The 24,126-nt window shown below is 42.3% G+C and overlaps 1 protein-coding gene across 1 annotated transcript; it reads left to right on the top strand.

The window, feature by feature from the left end:
- The first annotated feature begins 812 nt into the window (after positions 1-812).
- kat2b (K(lysine) acetyltransferase 2B) lies at positions 813-23,723 on the top strand. The gene is made up of 18 exons (XM_084080670.1): positions 813-1,174; positions 3,984-4,110; positions 6,181-6,326; positions 7,635-7,721; positions 8,888-9,069; positions 10,604-10,795; positions 10,904-11,010; positions 12,366-12,491; positions 13,707-13,840; positions 14,456-14,664; positions 15,638-15,764; positions 16,686-16,796; positions 18,348-18,491; positions 18,800-18,914; positions 19,056-19,086; positions 20,187-20,250; positions 20,672-20,756; positions 21,637-23,723. The coding sequence occupies exons 1-18, from the start codon at positions 992-994 to the stop codon at positions 21,828-21,830; spliced, it is 2,364 nt and encodes a 787-aa protein (XP_083936796.1). The 5' UTR covers positions 813-991; the 3' UTR covers positions 21,831-23,723.
- The last annotated feature ends 403 nt before the right edge of the window (positions 23,724-24,126 follow it).

Genomic DNA, 24,126 nt, shown 5'->3' with positions numbered 1-24,126 from the left:
TGTAGATTTGATTTGAATCTCAACAGAAGCAGGCCATGGATCTGTAAGGTGTTCTTTCTTCTAAACCCCTTCACTGATTTTCTCTCATGTTTGGTCTTGGCAGTACTGTAGGTGATGGTTGAACAAACATACTCCTCCAGACCTGACAGAACTGGGGGACAAACTTGTCCTCCTTGAGACCACCATCCCCCTTTCTCTATGTTAACCTTTGACAGGCTGACAGACAGACAGAGTTTTTTTTTTGATGTTTTATTGATTGGATGAAACATTTGGTGTCCTTACCGCTGTAAGGTTTCAACAGATATATTTGTCCCAAACAAAGATTTTTTGTTTGTGATCATGTTGCAGTTAATTTAACAAGTTTAAATGCTGTTAATATATTTTGAGCCAACCTTTGGTCGATTTGGCGTTTGGCAATGCATCCATTTCGGTATATAACAATATAGCTCATCATACAACCACACGCAGCCACACAATTAACCGCTTAAACCCCAGCATCGGTATTGTGGGGAAAGCTTTTGCTGAAAATAGCCGATCGACAAGCTCGCAGCGAGGCAAATATCAGATCGACAAGCTCACAACTTGGCACTATTTTCTTTCCCCACTATAACAGAAAACGGAAAATACACTAGTATTGAGCCCTGAGGAACTCCGGTTACCCATATGGGGTTGAAGTGGTTTAGATGTCTTTCAGATTTAATTTGACCTTGACTTTTGTGCGTTTTGTGACCTCCCCCCCCACCCCCCCAGTTCTAGTGGATGATGATGATGGGCCTATCCCACTTTGTATGAGTCCCCCTAGTGGAGGAAAAGGGTTCCTACAGGCGCGAGAAATTAAAAAATAAAGGATGAGCGCCATGTCTGATCCTCCGGTTGCGGAGGAATAGAAAAGGAACCGAAGACACCAAGAATAACCACGATCATTTCCCCCCCGGGCCGGGGGATCAACCATCATCATCATCATCATCATCCCGACGAGGTTTCCTCCAGGATGGCCGAGACGAGCGCCGGTGGGATCCAGCAGGGTTCCCCGGCCATCGGAGCCTCCGGCTCGGCTCCGGCCGCCCCGGGAGCCGGGGGCACGGAGGGAGGCATCGCGCTGAGGAAGGCGCAGCTCCGCGGCTCTCCTCGCCCCAAGAAGCTGGAGAAGCTCGGCGTGTATTCCTCCTGCAAAGTAACGCTCTTTCTAAACCGATGATTATTCATGTAGCATTTTCAACTTGTTCTTTTAACGCGTCGTATTTTCCGGATGGCTTGCTGCGTTGCAATACTTTTCTCTTTTTTTTTTTTTTTTGCAGAAAAAGGCAAAGCACAGCAAAGGAAGCCATTGCCGCACTTCTTTTTTTTGCATTTTGCTAAAACACAAGGCAGCTTTTTTTTGGTAAAATGTCTATAAATACCATAAAAATGATGATATTTCTAATTATAATATGCATGTATTATTTTTTTTCTCGCTGGGGGCCGGACCGAGCTCCCATGCATTACAGTGTTGCTACAATGTATCTGTGTGTGTGTGTGTGTGTGTGTGTGTGTGTGTGTGTGTGTGTGGGGGGGGGGGGGTTGGTTACAGTGAAGCAACGTAAACAGAGGGCTTGACGCTCTGTCACAATCCTCTCTGTCATGAAAAAAAGAGCAACAAACCACATGACCGATTATTTTCCTACTTGCAGGAATGACACATTAAATGTCATTTCTTGGGTTTGTTGTTGTTATGGTGAGGATGGTGGTCGTTCTGCAGAGAGAGGTAGAGAGAGGTAGAGGTAGAGAGAGAGAGAGGGAGAGAGAGAGAGAGAGAGGGACGGTGGTGGTGTCTTTGTTTTGACAGGGTGACAGCTGCCGGAGGGGCGGAGTTTGTTGTTGTTTCTAGGCGCATGGAGGGCCTCCTCCAGCTGATAGTGACAAGGCCGCTGGCCCCGCCCCCCCCCCCCTATGAGGCACACTGGGCCTTAATGCTTCAATAGAACAACAATAATAACACATTTATTTATCTATATGAGGCACACTGGGCCTTAATGCTTCACTAGAACAACAATAACACATTCATTTATCCTATGAGCCACACTGGGCCTTAATGCTTCTATAGAACAACAATAATAACACATTTATTTATCTACATGAGGCACACTGGGCCTTAATGCTTCAATAGAACAACAATAACACATTTATTTATCCAATGGTGGAAAAAATACTCACATTTTTACCTAACAGTTACTTATGGCTCGCACCAAAACACGCTCGCCCCCATTTATTTTCGTGGGCCAGTGGTTCTTGTATTCTTGTATTTGTTTCAGTGAGGTTAGGAATAAGGTTAGGTTTAGGCATAGTTTTACTGAGGTTAAGGTTAGAAATAAGTGCATAGTTTTACTCAGGTCAAGTTTAGGAATAAGATTAGGATTTGGCATAGTTTTATTGAGGATAAGGTTAGGAATAAGGTTAGGTTTAGGCGTAGTTTTACTGAGGTTACGGTTAGGAATAAGGCTAGGTTTAGGCATAATTTTACTGAGGTTACGTTTAGGAATACCAGGTGAATACCGCCGGATTTCCTCTGGGGCGACTGTGTTTTGGGGCGAGTGTTTTGGTATTCAAGTAAAAGTATTAACACTGGATTGTAGAAATACAAGTAAAAGTCCCATATTCTAAATGTACTTGAGTAAAAGTACAAAACTATTGGCATCAAAATGTACTTAAAGTACCAAAAGTAGAAAGTTCTCATTATGCAGAATGTCCCGTTTCACAAGTTTTCAAATGTATAAAATGTATAAGAATCTTTTGAAAATAGCAGATCTACAAGCTCACAATGTGTCGTGATGCGACACATTATAGCTCGGCTATATTCAAATGGCCAAACTGTACACTCTCTTTGAGTTACAGACCTGGCTGTAAGGGTCCATTTGAAACCAAGCTATCAAATATAATACCAAATGGACCTGTAATTTGGTTCCATTTTCACCCCCTCAGAGTTACAGAACTGTAGGGGTCCCCGGACAGCCAAACCCCCATGTTGAGAACCGATATTTAGAGGCCTCACTACGTTTTTTGGAACATTTGTAAACACATAGCCTCGGTACCCATGCTTTTTTTTTAGGCTCACATGACATGCAGTTTCTAGGCAAACTAGGCAGTTTGCCTGCATTTCTTTAACAACAGATAACTGAAAGATGTTTAATACATTACAATCTGTAGCTATTCAATTTCTTATACAAAGCCAATAGGGTAGGGGATTTCTCAATCATGTACTGCTGTATGTTAAAGCTGCAATCGGTAAGTGTCATGTTTCCTATTTTCTAACCGCTAAAAAGCGCTGCACACCTGCTTTTTTGTACAGTATTGTGATTAGGGTTAGGGTTCTTTTGAAAGGGGGGGCGGGTTGGTGATCTTGCCTAGGGTGCCAGGATGGCCAGAAACACCACTGCCCATGACTTTGGGCTTGGACTTTAAAATTATATATACTGTTCAATTACATATGGCCTGTATGTACTGCTATTGAAATAGGAATTAAAATAGTTAATAGTCAGTTCGTTTTGGGAGGACCCCAAAAAAAAAAAATTAAATTGCATTCCATACAGCCACAGAACATTTCTGATTGATTGATTGATTGATTGAATACTTTATTAACAAGATCGTTAACAGTACATGTAATACAGTCAAAAGTATAACGCTAAAAAGATAAATGCATTGTGGTCCATTGTACTCAATTCATCAGTAAGACATACAAAAGTAACATGCATTACATCGCATAAGGGTAAAAGCTCCAGTAGCAGAAAAATATATCCTGTATTTATAGAGAAAGTAGGGGAGGGGGAGGGGGAGGGGGCAAGTTGGTGGGGGCTAGGAAGCCTGTGTTGTGGAAGCTATTTTCCCAGAATGTTCGCCCCCAAGAAAACACGAACGCTAGGGTTCATGTGGTTAATACTAGATATGTAATTATTTCTTATTTTCTGTACGATATGTTTAACTGATTTTAAACTCTTCTCTCTGGGCAGGCTGAAGGAGCCTGCAAGTGCAATGGCTGGAAGAGCCAGAACCCCCCTCCGACACCCCCGCGAACCGACCAGCAGTCCAACGCGGTCAACCTGCAGGAGCCCTGTCGAAGCTGCTCACACACCCTGGGTATGTTGTCATCTCCGTCTGAGAGCTCTGGGGGAGATGGGCTGAGTATGGGATGAATAATAAGACAGCAGAGGGAATCAGGAGAGGGATTAGGTAGGGGAAAGGATGATATAGTGTGAAATAGATCCTGAGATGCCAAAAAAAAACAATTCGATCATCAATCACAACTATTTGTGTGACAATCTGTGGTGGAAAGTAACTGAATACATTTACTAAAGTACTGTACTTAAGCGCAATTTTGAGGCATTTTTTACTTTATTTCCAATTTTCAGTACTTTTACTTCTGCTCCACTATACATCTCAGAGGCAAATATTGTACTTTTACTCCACTACAATTATTTGACAGCTTTAGTTACTAGTTACTTTGCAGATTTAGATTATTATCGCAAAACATACGTCAACCACTTCAGCCCTATATATATTTCGGCCATAAGATTTGAATACATTTTGAACTTGTGAAATGGGACATTCTGCACAATGAGTACTTTCTACTTATGGTACTTTAAAGGTAGGGTAAGTGATTTTCTTTGGTTAAAATAAGTGTTAAATAGCTCTATATTCTGAAAGTACTCATTGCTATAGAGTGTTTGTTCAGTATTAGGAGTCTCCTTGTCTCTCCACCTCTTTATTAAACAGAAAATGCATTTTCATTTCAGTTTCATTGCCAATTTTATCCAATCAGGATAGAGAACTCAATCAGGATATAGATTAAACAAGTGAAATTGGAAGTAATGACACTAAGAAATGAGCAGACAAAATTGGAACTGGAACACTATACAAATTAAGCTTAAAAATTGGTACTTTCTCCTGATTGGCTGAGATTTTGACACCTACCGAAAAATGTATTTTCTGTTTATTAAAGAGCTGGAGAGACGGGGAGACTCCTGTTACTGAACAAACACTCTATAGCAATGATTACTATCAGAATATAGTATTTTAACCTTTAAACAAAATACTTTTTGTTTTAACCAAAAAATATCACTTACCCTACCTTTAAGTAAAACATGCGAGTACTTTTTCCACCACTGGGAGAGGGATTAGGGAGGTAAAAGAAAGAGGAGATGATGTGTCAAGTAGAGCCTGACATGCCAAAAAACCTATTCAATCATCAATCGCAAATTATTTGTGCGACAATCAATCGTCAAGTAGAATGTAATGTAATGTAATGGGGACAGCCCTAGTCATGTTGTATGCCTTAGTTCTCTTCCACTGACCTGTGTCTCATGTACCCAGATTTGAGCCAAGAAAGGGCCAGCCTGACCCGAAGCATTCTGTTCTCTACAACATGATCCCACTGGGCTAAAGATATCTGGCTATTCCTTCACTGCGAAGCACTCTCTGTATTCACATAACACTTTAAATGTTGAAATCACAATCACTCAGCCCTGTGTTCAGGCCTGTAGAGTCACACTCACATTAGCAGCATTACCATGGATTATCACTTTTCTTTAACCCATTAAAACCGTGAGCGCATCTGTGTAACCACTTTAAGCATTATTTTATACTTTGGCTATTCAAAAATGGCAGATATACGAGCTCATGTGGCTATGAGCTTCTAGATCTGCTATTTTTGAAAAATCTTGATTTCTTTTTTTTAAGCGAACATTTTAACACAAATCTTTGCTTCTGGGGGTCCCTGGAACAACATATTTTTTGATGAGGGTCCGCGGCCAAATACATATAATTTTTGGGGGTCCTTGACATGAAAAGGTTTGAGAACCACTGATATTATAGCAACATAAGTGTTTAAAAAAACATTTGTAGAATCCCCAGAAGCAAAGATTTGAGTTACAAATGTTCGCTTTAATTTTCGTGATTTTATTTTTCAAAAAATAGCAGATAGCCGCGCTATGAGCTTGTATATCTGCTATTTTTGAATACCCAAAGTATAAGATAATGATTAAAGTGGTTAAAATCTAAAATGACAGATGCTTTCCTGTCATCAATCGCAATTATTTGTGTGACAATCAATCGTAAAATGTAATGATGGTGAAACATCATAGTCAGATGCCTTATTTATTTGATGTCTCCCTCCCCCTGTCCCTTTCCATCCTCCCTCCTTCTGGCCAGGTGACCACGTGACCCACCTGGAGAACGTGTCGGAGGAGGAGATGAACAGACTTCTGGGGATCGTCCTGGACGTGGAATACCTCTACACGTGTGTCCACAAGGAGGAGGACGCAGACACTAAGCAAGTCTACTTCTCGCTCTTCAAAGTAAGTGCGTCCACAAAGACTAGGACGCAGGCACTAAACGAGTCTACTTCTCACTCTTCAAAGTAAGAGAGTCTGCTGCACAAAAACGCTTCCTTCTGGCTTAAATATGATCGTATTAACAAAATGCACAGTGTGGTTGTTGTATTAAATTATGACCCGGGAATTCAGTTTGTCGCCCCCCAAAGCTTTACCAAAGGCATATTAGACCTGTCTGAGTTTGGATTAGCAGGGCAACGATGAATGCATGCCGCATCACCTATCCATACCCTTATTTATTTAACCCATTAAGACCGGGAACGCATCTGTGTGTCATTTTAAGATTTATTTGGGCTATTCAAAAATAGAAGATATACAAGCTCTGCTATTTTTGAAAAATCTTGAAAATGTGTGCAAATCTTTTAATATATATATGTTTTTTGAAGTGTTTTTTTTTCACTCAAATCTTTGCTTCTGGGGGGTCCCTGGAACAAACAATTTTGATATGTTGGTCCGCGGCCAAATACATATAATTTTGGGTGGTCCTTGACATGAAAATGTCTGAGAACCACTGATATTATAGCAACATATTTTTTTTTTTAACTGTTAGGATTTAGAAGACATTTGCAGAATATAAATTCAAAGATTTGCAAAAAATGTCACGATTTTTCCAAAAAATAGCAGATCTACAAGGTCATGAGCTTATAGATCTGCTATTTTTCGAATAGCCAAAGAAATCTGAAAATGACACAGATGCGTTCCCGGTCTTAATGGATAATAAGACAACGAGAAAATCAACACAGTTAATTGATTAACATTACTCTCAACAAGGAACTCCCCAGGCAACATAATGCCATAATGTTGTCCATTTGTAGTCCTGTTGGGATTTACTAACAGTGTGGGGAGTGAGTTCGCTCAGACCTAACAAGTTGTTGCTGGCTTGCCTGAAATCTTTTTTTTTGTTGGAACAAAGCCATCTGTTATGTTGCTTGTTTCCCCGTTCTGTATTTTTGGATCGTTTTGTGCACAGATAAAGTCCAGTGTCTCTTCTGTGGTGAATTATGCCAAACAACCATTCAGAGAACATCTCACAACAGGCCCGCCGACAGGCGGGGATGAAGGGGAGCGTGGGCGAGCACGTGGCTCATGGGGCCCACTTTGGGAAATCTTGTCCCCCCCACCCGAGAATCCTGCCATCGGCCCTGTCTCACAACCCAGTTTTGGGTACCTAGTTGGAGAAAGAAAAGAGCCCCACTACTTTTGAAATGCGTTGGTTTAGGTTATGTGATTGCTGCTCACCTGATTGCTTCTCTTCTTCTATTTGTCCGTCAGCTGCTGAGAAAGTCGATCCTACAGATGGGTAAACCCACGTTAGAAGCACAGGAGAGTCCTCCCTTTGAGAAACCCAGCATAGAACAGGTCATTCATTTGTACTATTATTATGTAACATACATTACCCACTTCAGCCCTATATACATTTTGGCAAGTTTGAAAATAGCCGATCTACAAGCTCACAATGCGTCGCGACGCAACGCGTTGTGAGCTCGTAGATCGGCTATTTTCAAAAGATGTTTATACATTTTATACATTTGAAAACTTGTGAAATGGGACATTCTGCATAATGAGTACTTTCTACTTTTAGTAATTTAAGTATATTTTGATACCGATACTTTTGTACTTTTACTCAAGTAAAACCTTTTAAAACTCCGGACTTTTTAAAACTTTTTTTCCCGGAGTACTCCTACATTGCAGTATTGATTATTGAAGTAAAATATTTGAGTACTTTTTCCACCATTGAAATACACACATATCCACACACATAATTCACATCATTTTAGACCAGAGGTCTTCAACAGGGGGTCCGGGACCCCTAGGGGGTCCTCAGAGTCACTACAGGGGGGGGGCGCCAAATATTTGTGTGATAGAATATTTGTTTTTACATTAACCACCTGAACCCTAGCATCCCTATTCTAAGGGGAACTTTAGCCGAAAATAGCAGATCTACAAGCTCAGTGAGCTTGTAGATCTGCTATTTTCAGGCAAAGAGAGGGGGAAAAAGAGCAGACTAAGTACAGAGTGAAAGTTGATTTAGTATTGAGGGGTTAAGTGGTTAAATGTCTGAAAATACACATTAACATGAAACCAACATCTATGAAAAGCAACACAAGTTTATGCAATATATATAGTGGGGGTCCCTGCTTCATCACTCTCTCAGAGAGAGGGGGTCCTTGGGCTGAAAACGTTGAAGACCCCTGTTTTAGACAACTGCATAAAAGTCTCCATATTTCAATTTGTTATGTTTTTTTTGAGTGGTGCCAACCACTCCTATATCTGACTTTGTCTGTGTGTCCGTCCGTATGTATGTATGTCCAATAAACAAACATTGATGACAACATCAATACGGGGGTCAATACGGGGCTCATCAAAGGCACCACTCTCTTCACACAGGGTGTGATTTTTTGTTGTTGTAAACAGCAAAGAGTAATCCCCCTCACCATGACACAGTAAGGGTGGGATTCACCTTTCAGTGCATTCACCTTTCAGTTCATTAGCGTTCATTTCTTAACGGTTTCATGACCAAACAGGGGGTGAACAACTTTGTCCAGTACAAGTTCAGCCACCTGCCGTCTAAGGAACGCCAGACCATCGTGGAGCTGGCCAAGATGTTCCTCAACCAGATCAACTACTGGCAGCTGGAGACGCCGTCTCAAAGACGCCAGCGGGCGCCCGCCGATGACGCCGCTGGGTACAAGATCAACTACACCAGGTATAGCAACATCGCCCCCCAAGAGCATTTCTATGGGGAATTTAACCCATTTGATCCGGGGAACGGATGTGTGTCATTTTTAGATTTTTAGCTATAACCATTGTTTTTATACTTTGGGCTATTCAAAAATAGCAGATCTACAAGCTCATAGCGTGGCACCGAGTGCCACGCTATGAGCTTGTAGATCTGCTATTTTTTGAAAAACCTTGAACCTTGGGGGAGGGGCCGTCCTATAGTCTCATGGGGGGGGGGGGCATCCTTGCAACAACATATTTTGATGGGGGTCGGCGGCCAAAAACATATATTTTTGGGGGTCCTTGACAAGAAAAGGTTTGAGCACCACTGACATATCAACAATGCTTTTTCAGAAAAATTAAGACATTTGTTGAGACATTTGACAGTTACAAATGTTCGCTTAAAATAAATATATATATATATATTCAAAGATTTGCACAAATTTGTATGATTTTTCAAAAATAGCAATTCTACAAGCTCATAGCGCAGCACACTTTTTTTTGCACCTTATGTCCTTTTATGGTATGTGTTCCTTTGACATGTTGTCTGTTTTCTCCCTGCTCTCCCTTTTTTGACTGTCCTGAAAACAACGAATGGTGGAGCTTACACAGAAACTAATGTCACCCCCTTTTCATTAACACCTGTAAACTTGTTTTGAAATTGATTTAATTGATTGAAATTTTTATTAGGCAAAAGAAGAAAACAACACAGTTACATTTATAATACTTTTGTCTAAAAGATCTGACCAAAAAAAGTCCTTGTGGACTTGTTTCCTTTGGGGTCCTTGAATTAATTTCATAGACATATATAGTAGCAAACAGTTCAAAAATCAACATAATAAAACAGGGAAAAAATACCACTATGTACAAAAAAAAGCATGAAAAATATATACAAAAAAGGGGAGGGGGGGGTCGTCTGTCTACAGGGAAACTGGCACTAGCTCCTCTTTTGGCCTCCAGAAAGATGAGTTTTTAGGGCTGTTTTGAATGGGCCCAGCGAACTGCATTTTTTGAGGGATGGGGTTAGACTAGTCCATACCTTGGTGGCTGTGCTGTAGAAGGAGAATTTGCCCATGTTTGTTTTATGGGTGGGTGGTACCAGATTGTTGTTTACGCTCCCTCTAGTTTCGTGACTGTGGGTGTCACTAACTTTTTCGAGGTATTTATACAGATATGCGGGTATGGGGGGCATTTCGGGCAAATCTGCATTTACAATTTTGAAGACCAGTCCCATTTTTAGTTGTTTAACCCTGTCTTCCACCCTGAGCCAGCCAAGGCTGGCAAAGTGAGTGGGAGAGAGGTGGGTCATGGGCCCCAGTCCGAGAAGTAGTCGAATCAGTTTGTTTTGGGAGGTTTGAAGCTTAGTCTTCAGTGACACTGAGGTGTTGGAGTACCAAGAGGAGCAAGCATAGTCAAAAATGGGCTGAATCAGGGCCCCTGAGAGGGTCCTGACTGAGGGCCTGGGGGTTGACAAAAGAGTCAATTGTGATTTTTTTATTTCTTGATTCTTTGCTTCCTAGGTGGCTGTGCTACTGCAACGTGCCTCAGTTCTGTGACAGTCTGCCGCGGTACGACACCACACAGATCTTCGGCCGCACGCTGCTGCGCTCCGTGTTCACGGTGATGAGGAAACAGCTGCTGGAGCAGGCCCGGCAGGAGAAGGACAAGCTACCTCCAGAGAAACGCACGCTCATTCTCACACACTTCCCCAAGTACGAAAAAAAACTAACTCGTACATAAGAATGTTTGACACACCTGCGTGCAAGTTGTTATAGAACCTCTTGTGCAGCTAACTTAAATGGTTGATGTTTGTGTGTCAGGTTCCTGTCCATGCTGGAGGAGGAGGTGTACAGCCACAGTTCACCCATCTGGAGCCAGGACTTCTCATCTGGATCCACAGGGGGACAGATCCCCCCCATACACACAGGTGACAGATCCCCCCCATACACACAGGTGACAGATCCCCCCCATACACACAGGTGACAGATCCCCCCCATACACACAGGTGACACACCCACCATGCACTGAGCTGTGGTCCCCTCCAACCGTCAAATTAATTGTAGGCAAAACAAAATTAGCCTCCACGACGAGCAAATCCATGCATGTAAACAATGCATGCGTGCACCGTGCACGAGGGTCCTGGCTAACGCCTGGAACGATAACAATCTCTCACGCGAGTCACAATGGCGGTGTGATCACGCATCGAAAATGACTCGTTTTCCCCACGGGAAAAAGTTTCGGAGCTACAGAGGTTTTTATCAAGGAGATAGAACGGAAGCGGATGGGGAGACATGTTTTTTTGGCACGGTGATCCATCTGTCCCTTCCTTCTCAGAATCACCCTGGGTGATTCCAGAGCTGCGCTAGCCCCTCCCGTGTGGAAAAAAAAAAGATTGAATAACATGTTTTTTACCGTGTTTGGCACCAGAGTGCTACTCTGTGAAAACACAGTTTTAACCATGTTTGGCATGTGTTAAGAAGAAAAAAGAGAAAGAGGGGTTTAATTACTTTTCCATTCCATATCGCTACACTTGGTCTATCGATAAATGTGTGTAATCTCTGTGTTCATGTCAAGGTGCGGGTTTGTCCGTATGTGTTCAAAAATACAATGTCCATGTATTTGCCAGAGAATCACTGTGTTTACTTACTAAGTATATCCGTAATAATACATTTTCCTTCAAAAAAACTGCACTCTCCTCACGTTTCACACAGATTGTTTTTTTTGTGCTAATTAGTTACTCTATCAATTTTAAATCATTGAATTGTATCGTATCGCCATGAATGAACCAATATCGTCCATGTATCGTATCGTCAACCATGTATCGTGATGCGTATCGTATCGCTGTTAAAATGTGTCGTTACACCCCTACTGGGCAGCTTGATCTGGCACTCCTCGGTTTAAATTACGCGTGGCATCACCAGCTCATAGATCAGCTTTTTCTTTTTTAATTCTTTGAAAGGCAAAATTGGCAAAAAGGCAAAAAAAACATTATTACTATTGGGCAAGTCATTACATGACTTTTATTTATTTGACAGATGCTTTTCTGTTGCAGTTTACTGCCTAATAGGCCTACGGCTATGTTTATCCAAGCTTTTCCAACTCAAGGAAACACAAAAATGTATTTTAGGAAATTTGATCCAAATGTAAAATACACAAAGTCACGCACACTTACAAGACACGGCCAACCGGATCACAAGAAACGAGCGTGTACAAATATGATGACATAAAAAGTGTCATTAATTTGTCTTGACTCTGTCCACCTGTGTTTGCTTTGAACCGTAGTGATCAGTGCGCCCCCAGTGGCCAGGCCGCTATACTACAGCACCAGTCCTGTGTCGGTGGACCCGTCCAGCTGTGGCAGCGTCAGTCCTGCCAGGAAGACAGCCTCTGTACTGGAACCAAGCCCAGGTAGGACTACAGCTTTATGCAATATGGTTTATATCAAAATCTGGCCTAGGAGAGGGATCAGCATTTGTTTTTTATTTATTTATAAAGCCATTTTAGGAAAGTTCCCCCGACTCTCTGTCAGCCATGCTTTGCTGGAACATTGGTATCCACTTTACCTGCTCCCAAACATGGCTCACCTTAAAAGTTCTAAGAATTAACCAGATTTTCTCTTTGCCACTATATATGCTCCTCCTCATGTTTGGAAACATGCAGTGGAGGACAGTAACGGAGTAGATGTACTTGAGTACTGTACTTAAGTTCTTGCTTTAAATCGCATATTTCAATAGCTTTTTCCCCCTTTTTTTCTGGAGAGATCTGATGTTTACGGTGAGAGAACACTATGCAACCTGTTGTTCTTGAATGCGCTTTACCGTAAGTCGTGCTTTGGCGACACTTCCGGCGCCTGACCATAAAAAAATTATGATAAAGTAGGGTATGCTGTAGGAGGGGCATGGCTACATTTTGATGATTTGATTGACAAGCTAAACAACCAATAGCATTGATTCCCCACCCCCACTCTGGTCACCAACCAATAGCATTCATATCCGTGTTCCAGATATAGAAAGTCTATGGGCGTGACTTTGTCCATCCTTTTTACTGTCTATGGTGTGTGTGTGTGTGTGTGTGTGTGTGTTTGTATTACTATACTTGCGAGGACCACGTATAGTAGAATTTGAAGAAATATACATTGTGAGGACCGTTTTCCTGGTCCTCACAAGACAAATGGTTGTTTTATAGTTTAAAAAAAAATTTTTTAGAGATACGTTTACAATTAGAAAAACATTCAGGTTAGGATTAGACATTTAGAGGTTAGGTTTAGGGATTGGAATTAAGAGTTAAACATGATTTATAATACTTAGTTGCGCGCCAGTGTCATGCACCGAAAAATAGCCGATCTATAAGCTCACAACTTGTAGATCTGCTGTTTTTCGGCTTTAGGCTTACAGTTAAAAATGGCAATTATTTTTTTAAATGGCATTCATAACATGGCTGTCCTAAAGTGTAATAGAGTAATACAAACATGTGTGTGTGTGTGTGTGTGTGTGTGTGTGTGTGTGTGTGTGTGTGTGTGTGTGTGTGTGTGTGTGTGTGTGTGTGTGCGTGCGTGCGTGCGTGCGTGCGTGCGTGCGTGCGTGCGTGCGTGCGTGCGTGCGTGCGTGCGTGCGTGTGGTGTAGTTGGGGAGAAGCGGAAGCTGTCAGAGCCTGTCTCCCAGGAGGAGAACAAGAAGCCCAGGGTGGTGGGGGACATCCCTCTGGACCTCATCAACGAGGTCATGGCCACCATCGCTGACCCTGCTGCCATTCCAGAGGTACACAGTCACCAGTGGTGTAAAGTAACTAAGTACATTTACTCAAGTACCGTACTTAAGGTATTGTTTTTTTTTACTTTACTGGAGTATGTCCAATTTTCAGTAACTTTTACTTTTTCTGCTCCACTCCATCTCAGAGGCAAATATCGTACCTTTTACTCCACTATTGAAAATACGTCAATAAAGTATAAAATAGGGCAGGGGTCTTCAACAGGGGGTCCGGGACCCCTAGGGGGTCCTCAGAGCTACTATAGGGGGTCCGCCAAATCTTTGTGTGATAAGATTTCGTTTTTTACATTAACCACTTGAACCCTAGAAATCCTTTTCTGAGGGGTACATTAGCCGAAAATAGCAGATCTACAAGCTCTCAACGCCTCGCGCTGCGAGGCGTTGAGAGCTTGTAGATCTGCTATTTTTGGCAAAGAGGCTATAGGTGTAGAGGGAAAAAAGAGCAGACTAAGTAAAAAAAAAAAATCTGAAACACTATTTTATACAATATAGAGTAGGGGGTCCCTGCTTCATCTCTCTCTCTCAGCAAGGGGGTCCTTGGCCTGAAAACTTTGAAGACCCCTGAAATATGGGCATTAATTAACGGAAAAACCCGCTCCTCTCCAGACCAGCCTGCTATCGGCTCACTCGGCGCGTGACGAGGCCGCCCGCTTGGAGGAGCGGCGAGGGGTGATCGAGTTCCACGTCATCGGGAACTCCCTCAACCAGAAGCCCAACAAACGCATCCTCATGTGGCTGGTGGGCCTCCAGAACGTCTTCTCACACCAGCTGCCCCGCATGCCCAAGGAGTACATCACCAGGCTGGTGTTTGATCCGTGAGTAGGCCTATAGTACCACAAGCTGCTGCCAGTGGTGGAAAAAGTACTCAAATGTTTTACTTAAAGGTAGGGTAAGTGATATTTTCTGGTTAAAACAAAAGGTATTGTGTTAAAAGGTTAAATATATGTATATATATATATATATATATATATATATATATTCTGATAGTAATCATTGCTATAGAGTGTTTGTTCAGTAACAGGAGTCTCCCCGTCTCTCCAGCTCTTTAATAAACAGAAAATTCATTTTCCGGTAGGTGTCAAAATCTCAGCCAATCAGGAGAAAGTACCCATTTTTTAACTTCATTTGTATAGTGTTCCAGTTCCAATTTTGCCTGCTCATTTCTTAGTGTCATCACTTCCAGTTTCACTTGTTTAATCTATATCCTGGTTGAGTTCTCTATCCTGATTGGATAAAATTGGAAATGAAACTGAAACGAAAATGCATTTTCTGTTTTATAAAGAGCTGGAGAGACAAGGAGACTCCTTTTACTAAACAAACACTCTATAGCAATGAGTACTATCAGAATATAGAGCTATTTAACACTTATCTTAACCAAAGAAAATCACTTACCCTACCTTTAAGTGAAAGTATCAATACTGCATTGTAGAAATACTCTCATTACAATTAAAAGTCCAGAATTCAAAATTGACTTGAGTAAGAAGTACAAAAGTATTGGTATAAAAATGTACTTAAAATGCCAAAAGTAGAAAGTACTCATTATGCGGAAGGTCCCATTTCACAAGTTTTCAAATATATAAATCTTTTGAAAATAGCAGATGTACAAGCTCACAATGCGTCGCATCGCGACGTATCGTGAGCTTGTAGATCTTGTAGATAATTTTGGGGGTCCTTGACATGAAAAAGTTTGAGAACCACTGTTCTCCCACTGACTTTGAACCCACTGACTGTGAACAGTGGAGCAACCATTTTCAGAGGAAGACATTATTTTAAACTTCTCCCTGACAGGAAGCACAAGACTCTGTCGCTGATCAAAGACGGCCGCGTCATCGGAGGGATCTGCTTCCGGATGTTCCCGTCACAGGGCTTCACGGAGATCGTCTTCTGCGCCGTCACCTCCAACGAACAGGTCAAGGTGGGAGGAACTTCCTAGCTTTTCACCATGTTCTTCAACTTGTCTGAGAGCTGATGGGGGCGCTTGTCGGGTTGGGGGCAGGAGCTTAACCCATTAAGACCTAGATCTGTGTCACTTTTTCATTTGAGCTAAAAAAACATTATTTTACACTTTGGACATTCAAAAATAGCAGATATACAAGCTCATAGCGCGGCACCGAGTGCCGCGCTATGAGCTTGTAGATCTGCTATTTTTGAAAAATCACGAAAATGTGTGCAAATCTTTGAATATATATTGTTTAAAGCATAAACATTTTTAACTCTATTCTTTGCTTCTGGGGGTCCCTGGAACAAAACATTTTGAGATGGGGTCGGCGGCCAAATACATATAATGTTGGGGGTCCTTGACATGAAAAGGTTTGAGCACCACTGATATAGAAACATACGTTTTTTCAGAATACTGTTGGGATTTAGAAGACATTTGTAGAAGCCAATCAAATGAAGCCATGAGAAACAGACCCGGAACAGGAAACCGGGATTTCTGCACTCCGGTAAAAAGAGAACTACAGTAATGTACAGAGCCTCTACTGGCCGTGTTCACGGGAGGGAAGCCGGGGGGGGGGGGGGGGGGGGGCGGGGGAGGTCATCTTACTTGCTGCAACTTAACAACTCTTACAGGTTGGCCCGAGGCGGCTGTTCTGTGGGCCGTGGAACTGGGAGGGAATGTTCCTCTCTGCATGTGTTAAGTTATCCTGGTGAAACATCTCACCGTCAGATGAAAATAAGTGGCCTTGATGTCACACGTATCAGGGGAGACACTCTCTCCATAGAAGCAAACTGTAGGCAAAGACAACGGGAATTGGCAAAACGACTAAATTGAACTGACTAACTGACTGTTTGAGTTTGACCTGCTGTGACTATGATTTGCTTGTGTCCTTTTCAGGGGTACGGCACACATCTGATGAACCACCTGAAGGAATACCACATCAAGCACGAAATCCTCAACTTCCTCACCTACGCCGACGAGTACGCCATCGGTTACTTTAAGAAGCAGGTCAGTGTGCTGTCAGGGTGCAGTTACAGTGTTCTGACACTGTGAGCGCTGTCATCCTAAACCAGTGGTTCCCAAGCAGAACCATGTAATATATTATATATATATACAATCTTCATTTTTCAAAAGAGTTGTAGACATTTTTTGAAAATCGAAGAAATTCCATTAAAATATATATATATATGATAATAATTCAGAAACTGCAAGTTGCATATAATGATGCAATGAGAATTTTACTCAAAAGGCCTAGATGGAGCAGTGCAAGTGAAATGTTTGTGGCTGCAAGAGTCAATACTCTCCAAGCTGTTCTTAGGAATCTAATGCACAGATTCATGTGCCGTTTGGATGAGTCTGAGAATAGCATCATTGTCAATATAAATAACCCTGTGAAGAGTTGCATCAGATATACCTCTAGTCTTAGGCAGTGGTGGAAAGTAACTAAGTACATTTACTTAAGTACTGTACTTAAGTACAATTTTGAGGTATTTGTACTTTACTTGAGTATTTCCAATTTCCAATGCTTTCACTTATACTCAACTACATCTCAGAGGCAAATAATGTACTTTTACTCCACTACAATTATTTGAAAACTTTAGTTACTAGTTACTTTTCAGATAAAAATTATGACATTATGAAACATACATTAACCACTTTAACTCTATTTTATACCTAGGCTATTTGAAAATAGCAGATCTACAAGCTCATGTAGATCGGCTATTTTCAAATATTTAGTACTTTTACTTTTGGTACTTTAAGTACATTTTGATGCCAATACTTTTGTACTTTTACTCAAGTACATTTTTTATTCTGGACTTTTACTTGTAACAGAGTATTTTTATATTGCAGTATTGGTACTTTTACTTAAGTAAAGAATTTGAGTACTTTTTCCACCACTGGTCTTAGGAGACATTGGCTTAACTGCTTGTATTTATAACCGTCCCAATTTAAGGACTGTTTTTAATTCATGTTTATTGTTGGAGTCTGTATTTTGTATGTATCTATGGACCTTGAGTCTGCAATAAAGACATTCTTTCATTCATTCATTCAATAATAATAACTAGTGAAAATAGCAGATCTACAAGCTTGTGAGCTTGGTAGATCTGCTATTTTCACTAGTTTGGGTCCGGGGGGTGGGGCAGGGGTGGACATCAAATTCCTCCTTTGGGTCTCGAGCTAAAACATTGGGAACCGCTGGCCTAAACGCCTCTATTATCCTATGTCCTGATGGAACACACAAAGTGCTTTTTTACTGTATGTTCTGCATCTGTATTACAGATAGATATAACTCTTTGACTCTCTCTCTCTCTCTCTCTCTCTCTCTCTCTCTCTCTCTCTCTCTCTCTGTGTCTCTCTCTCTCTCTCTGTCTCTCTCTCTCTCTCTCTCTCTCTCTCTCTCTCTCTCTCTCTCTCTCTCTCTCTGTCTCTGTCTCTGTCTCTGTCTCTCTCTCTCTCTCTCTCTCTCTCTCTCTCTCTCTCTCTCTCTCTCTCTCTCTCTCTCTCTCTCTCTCTCTCTCTCTCTCTCTCTCTCTCTCTCTCTCTCTCTCTCTCTCTCAGGGTTTTTCGAAAGACATCAAGGTCCCCAAGGCTAAGTATGTGGGCTACATCAAGGACTATGAGGGAGCCACACTAATGGGCTGTGAGCTCAACCCCAGCATCCCTTACACAGAGTTCTCTGTCATCATCAAGAAGCAGAAGGAGGTGTGTGTGCGTGTGTGTGTGTGTGTGTGTGTGTGTGTGTGTGTGTGTGTGTGTGTGTGTGTGTGTGTGTGTGTGTGTGTGTGTGTGTGTGTGTGTGTGTGCGCGCGCGCGCGCGCGCGTGCGTGCGTGCGTGCGTGCGTGCGTGCGTGCGTGTGTGTGGGGGTGTGTGTGTGTGTGTGTGTGTGTGTGTGTGTGTGTGTGTGTGTGTGTGTGTGTGTGCGTGTGTGCGTGCCTGCGTGTGTGTGTGCGCGCGTGTGTGTATGATTGTAGTGTTTTTGAAATTGACATGAATGAAATGTTTTCTTCAGATCATCAAGAAGCTGATTGAGAGGAAACAGGCTCAGATCAGAAAGGTGTATCCTGGACTTTCCTGTTTTAAGGAAGGCGTGCGGCAGATTCCCATCGAGAGCATTCCCGGCATACGTACGTGTGTGACCTCTAACCTCTAACTGTATAACACAGTAAATCTCTCGCCTCGTTTCGGCATGCAGAAATCTAGCGTTGACACGTAGTTACTAATCTAGTCTTATCAAAGACTAAACTCAGTTTTCTTCATGTTAACAGGTGAAACTGGCTGGAAACCGGTGATTAAAGGGTATGTTTGTGACTTCTCCTTCTCCTCTTGTCTGTTGGTTACATGATGAAACGTCCCCAAAGTGCCTCCGGGTCGCTCGCTGCACATTTTGAGTCTGCAAGGGAACTAGCAGCATCCAAAGGTTTCTAATTTGAGGACCCTAATGCTTGATTTTATACTCGGCCGTGCGCTCACAACGCGTCACACTGCAACACGTTGTGAGGTTGTAGATCCGCTATTTTCAACCCATTTAGACCGGGAAAGAATCTGTGTCATTTTTAGATTTCTTTGGCTATTTTTTCTAAATCGTGAAAATGTGTGCAAATCATTGAATGTATATATTGTTTTAAAGCAAATCTTTGCTTCTGGGGATTCTACAAATGCCTTCTAAACAGTTTTCTGAAAAACTTATGTTGCTATAATATAATAGTGGTTCTCAAACCTTTTCATGTCAAGGACCCCCAAAACTATATGTATTTGGCCGCCGACCCCCATCTCAAAAAATTTTGTTCCAGGGCCCCCCCCCCCCCCCAGAAGCAAAGATTTGAGTTAAAAATGTTTGCTTGAAAAAATATATATATTCAAAAATGTGCAAAAATGTTCCATTTAAAAAGAAAATAGCAGATCTACAAGCTCATAGCGCGGCACTCTGAGCCGGACTATGAGCTTGTAAATCTGCTATTTTTGAATAGCCAAAGTATAAAATAATGGTTAAAGTGGTTACACAGATGCGTTCCCGGTCTTAATGGGTTAAGTGCAGTCATGAATCTTATGTGCAACCCTGTTAACTGTCTCTGATTAGTTTCATGGCTCAAGATGTAGACCCAGAGGTCAATATTATTCTCTATTTTGTTCTCCTCTCATCAAAGCCGTCATCAGTCCAAAACCAATCATGATTCATAATTATTCATAGGTGTGCAAGCTTACAGACAGGAAAAACACATAGCGGTATAGCCCCAACCTCCCCATAGTACCTCAAATAAAAGAAGAAAAAAAGGGGGGAATCTTTAGTAGGTTTACAGTATTATGTCACAATTACTGTAGTTTTCTAAACTACAAAGAGAACTACAAAGCTGCTGATGATCGGCTGATTAATAGCTTCCTGTTCTCTGTCACTGCAGAAAGGAGCTGAAAGACCCAGAACAGTTGTATAGCACTTTGAAGACCATCCTCCAACATGTGAAGGTGAGGGGGATATGTACCGCACGCGCGCCAGATCTTGCCAGATCTGCTTACTATCATCATTTCCCTGCAAGATTTTATTTGAAAGTAGCCGATCTGCAAGCTCACAACGCGTCGCATCGCGACGCGTTGTGAGCTTGCAGATCTGCTATTTTCAAATAGCTGATGTAAATGTTAAAGTGCTCATGTACTGTAGCCCATAATCACTTTTTTTTGGGCTGGTTTTCCTAGACCTGGTTGCTTGTTTCTCTCACAGAATCTGGCAACACTGAGGCACGCATGCACGCCCGCACACACGCGCACGCGCGCGCGCACGCACACACACACACACACACACACACACACACACACACACACACACACACACACACACACACACACACACACACTTTTGTTTTACCAGATGGGTTTGTGTGTGTTTTAGAGTCACCAGAATGCCTGGCCTTTCATGGAGCCTGTGAAGAAAACAGAGGCTCCTGGTTATTACCAAGTCATTCGCTTCCCCATGGGTATGTATGTATGTACTGTATATATATATGTATATATATATACTGTACTGGAATACCCCACTGTACTGGAATACCCCATGGGTATGTATGTATAAACTGTACTGGAATACCACCCTGTATGTTTTAACTGTGGTTTACAAAACGGTGTCAACGGCCCCATTGACTTACTGTAATGTAAATACATTTAATTAAATGCTGAATGCAAATGGTGGGGGGGTGATACACAGTGGCACCTGCTTTTTGGATGGACTAAAAGTTGGATGTATCAAAAAGATTTAATGATTTCACGTGCAGCAATAGGCTCTATGCACAGCAGCCATATTGGAAAGAAATTGGGCCTCTTCTTACTTCCTTCACAGGTGTTACCAATGATACTAATGAAGGCTCTGATCCATTCTGGTCAGGGTGCTGATATCGTGCATTTTGGCTCACTAGAAACACTCCATTTTGGTTCCCAAATGGCCCCTTATGGTGGATGTGTAACTCTGAGAGTGTACAAATGGAACCAAATGGACCCGTAAGGGTCCATTTGGTTCCATTTGTACACTCTCAGAGTTATGGGGGTCCTTGAAAATAAAGCAACCACTATGCCACACTAAATGGAACAGAGCCTTAATTAGTATTATTGGTAACACCTGTGAAGGAAGTAAGGAAGGGGCCCAATTCATTCCCAATATGGCTGCTGTGCATAGAGCCTATTGAACATTCATGAGCGAACGTATTGACTGTTTTTCATACTTCATGTGACGACCGTGTCACTCGGGGAAACCCGCAGAAAATCACGACACAACGTATTCAAAACGTGTTTGTTCTTCCCCCGAGCGACGCAGTCGTGTGGCCGAAGGTTAATTGTGAGCCGGTGCTTCCTGTTTCCCCGCAGACCTCAAGACGATGAGCGAGCGCCTGAAGAGCAGGTACTACACCACGCGGAAGCTCTTCATGGCCGACATGCAGCGCATCTTCACCAACTGCCGTGAGTACAACCCGCCGGAGAGCGAGTACTACAAGTGTGCCAACCTACTGGAGAAATTCTTCTACACCAAGATCAAAGAAGCGGGCCTCATCGAGAAGTGAGGAACGGCAGGGTGGAATAGAGGAGGACGCTTGGCCTCCGGTCGCTAAGAGGACCATGAGGTCGTCCTTTCCGATGTCAGGATGTCGCGAGGCGATGATGAAATCAGGACCCGTACGCATCAGCAAACCAAGAAACAGGACTGCTGGTCCAGGATCGACAGTCTGCTCTCATGAATCACAAACTGATGATCAGCAGCCTCCTCCTTCTAAAGAAGTGTCCATCTTGAATCAGTTGATATTTTCTTTGAAGAGAGAGAGAGATTAGAAAGGATGCATGAGAATGAAAGATGAGTTTTTCTTTCTTTTTTTTTTAAGAGAATGGCATTTCCATCCTTTGGGCTTGTTGGAGATAGAGGAAGATTGAAATATTGCCAATAAGATACAGTAGCCCCATCATCACGTGTACCTCGAGGGTCTTATAGGAAGCGATGACAAACAGGTGGTCAAATAACATTAAATAGAGCGCTTTGTTGTCTGTGTTGTCATTGTGCTAGATGCTAAGGGACAGCATGGGCCGAGGGGTGATGCGAGAGGTTCACTGGTACACCTTTACGTTTTTGGTCGTTCAGCTGACGCTCTTGTCCAGAGGGCAGGTGTAGAGTTTCACTGTGTTGCGAGCGGACAGAATGCATGCCTTGCTGATGGACACGCGGTAGTCATTCCGTGGATCGAGCCCCGCAAACCCTTTCTCGGTTTACTCTTAACCTGCTGGGTTTCTCCCCGCGCAAGCCTCTCCCTTATTAACCCATTAAGACCGGGAACGAATCTGTGTCATTTTTGGATTTCTTTGGCTATTCAAAAAATAGCAAATCTACAAGCTCATCATAGCGTGGCACTGAGTGCTGCTTGTATGCTGCTTGTATATCTGCTATTTTGGAAAAATCGTGAAAATGTGTGCAAATGTTTGAATATATTTATATTTTTTCTTTACATTTTTATTTCAAATCTTTGCTTCTGGGGGGTCCCTGGAACAACATATTTTGATGAGGATCGGCGGCCAAAAACATATCATTTTGGGGGGTCCTTGACATGAAAAAGTTTGAGAACCACCGATAGAACGACGAACGGGATTTAGAAGACATTTGTAAAGATTTGCACAAATTTTCACAATTCTTCAAAAATAGCAGATGTAACAGTACAAGCTCATAGCGCGCTATGAGCTTGTATATCTGCTATTTTGGAATAGCCAAAGAAATCCAAAAAAAGACACAGATGCGTTCCCGGTCTTAAAGGGTGAACCACCCCTGTCATCATAGACGGATTTCCGCGCGACGTCATCACAGAGCAGAATGCGCAATCTGCGCATGCCCGGGTGAAAGGCGCGTTCGAAAATACAGCCCTGAGCGGCAGTGAGCGCACTGGCCAATACAAACTAATAGGCGAGTGTGCTCCGGTGCGTAATTTCCAAACGCACCCATAGGCTTCCCCCTCCTCTGCGCGGTCATATTCCTCTCATGTTTACTAACAGGAAACCCGTCTATAGGCAAACATTTTCAGCATTTTTTTGGAAAATAGGGCTTAATGTGGCTAACGTCTTCAAGTGTTCTTTCTTGTCTTGTCGTAGCCTACTGTCCTTTATTTCTTTAGCGTCTAGCCTTTTTCCTACTCTCCCTCTCTCATTTGACTCAGGTAAAAGATAATGTCACAAACGCCCACAAACCACATTTGTACGGAGTCATAGTTTTTACAAGTTGTTGCCTGTGAAGAACTGGACTGAGAGATCAGGATTCTTTTCCCTCTGTCTGTCTCTGGTTGTCGTTTGAGTCTGTTGATAATTGTCACACTGGGAATGGTGAGCTTTTTGAATTTTGCAATGCCAGATGTCACTGTTTTACATTCAAAACAGTTTTCTCTAATAATAATAGCCGTTAACCCATTAAGACCGGGAACGCATCTGTGTGTCATTTCTAGATGTCTTTGGGCTTTTCAAAAATAGCAGATATACAAGCTCATAGCGCGGCACCGAGTGCCGCGCTATGAGCTTGTAGATCTGCTATTTTTGAAAAATCGTGAAAATTCGTGGCAAAATCTTGGATTGTATATTTTTTAAAGCGAACATTTGTAAAATTTTTAGTTCCAGGAACCCCCAGAAGCGAAGATTTGAGTTACAAATGTCCGCCCAAAAAAATAAAAAAATAAATCAAATACTTTTCATGATTTTTCAAAGAAATAGCAGATCTACAAGCTCATAGCGCAGCACTTGGTGCCGCGCTATGAGCTTGTATACTTGCTATTTTTGAATAGCGCAACGAAATCTAAAAATGACACACAGATGCGTTCCCGGTCTTAAAGGGTT

This window comes from Gymnoscopelus microlampas (assembly GCF_963454915.1).
Source record: "Gymnoscopelus microlampas genome assembly, chromosome: 15".
NCBI lineage: Eukaryota > Metazoa > Chordata > Actinopteri > Myctophiformes > Myctophidae > Gymnoscopelus > Gymnoscopelus microlampas.
This window is presented reverse-complemented; position numbering and strand designations above follow the sequence as displayed.

Excerpts from the sequence above, each read along its gene's own strand:
- kat2b (XM_084080670.1), top strand. The coding sequence starts at position 992 with ATGGCCGAGACGAGCGCCGGTGGGATCCAGCAGGGTTCCCCGGCCATC. Across the intron at positions 1,175-3,983 it reads GCGTGTATTCCTCCTGCAAA|GCTGAAGGAGCCTGCAAGTG; the intron begins GTAACGCTCTTT and ends CTCTCTGGGCAG. Across the intron at positions 18,915-19,055 it reads CGAGAGCATTCCCGGCATAC|GTGAAACTGGCTGGAAACCG; the intron begins GTACGTGTGTGA and ends TCATGTTAACAG.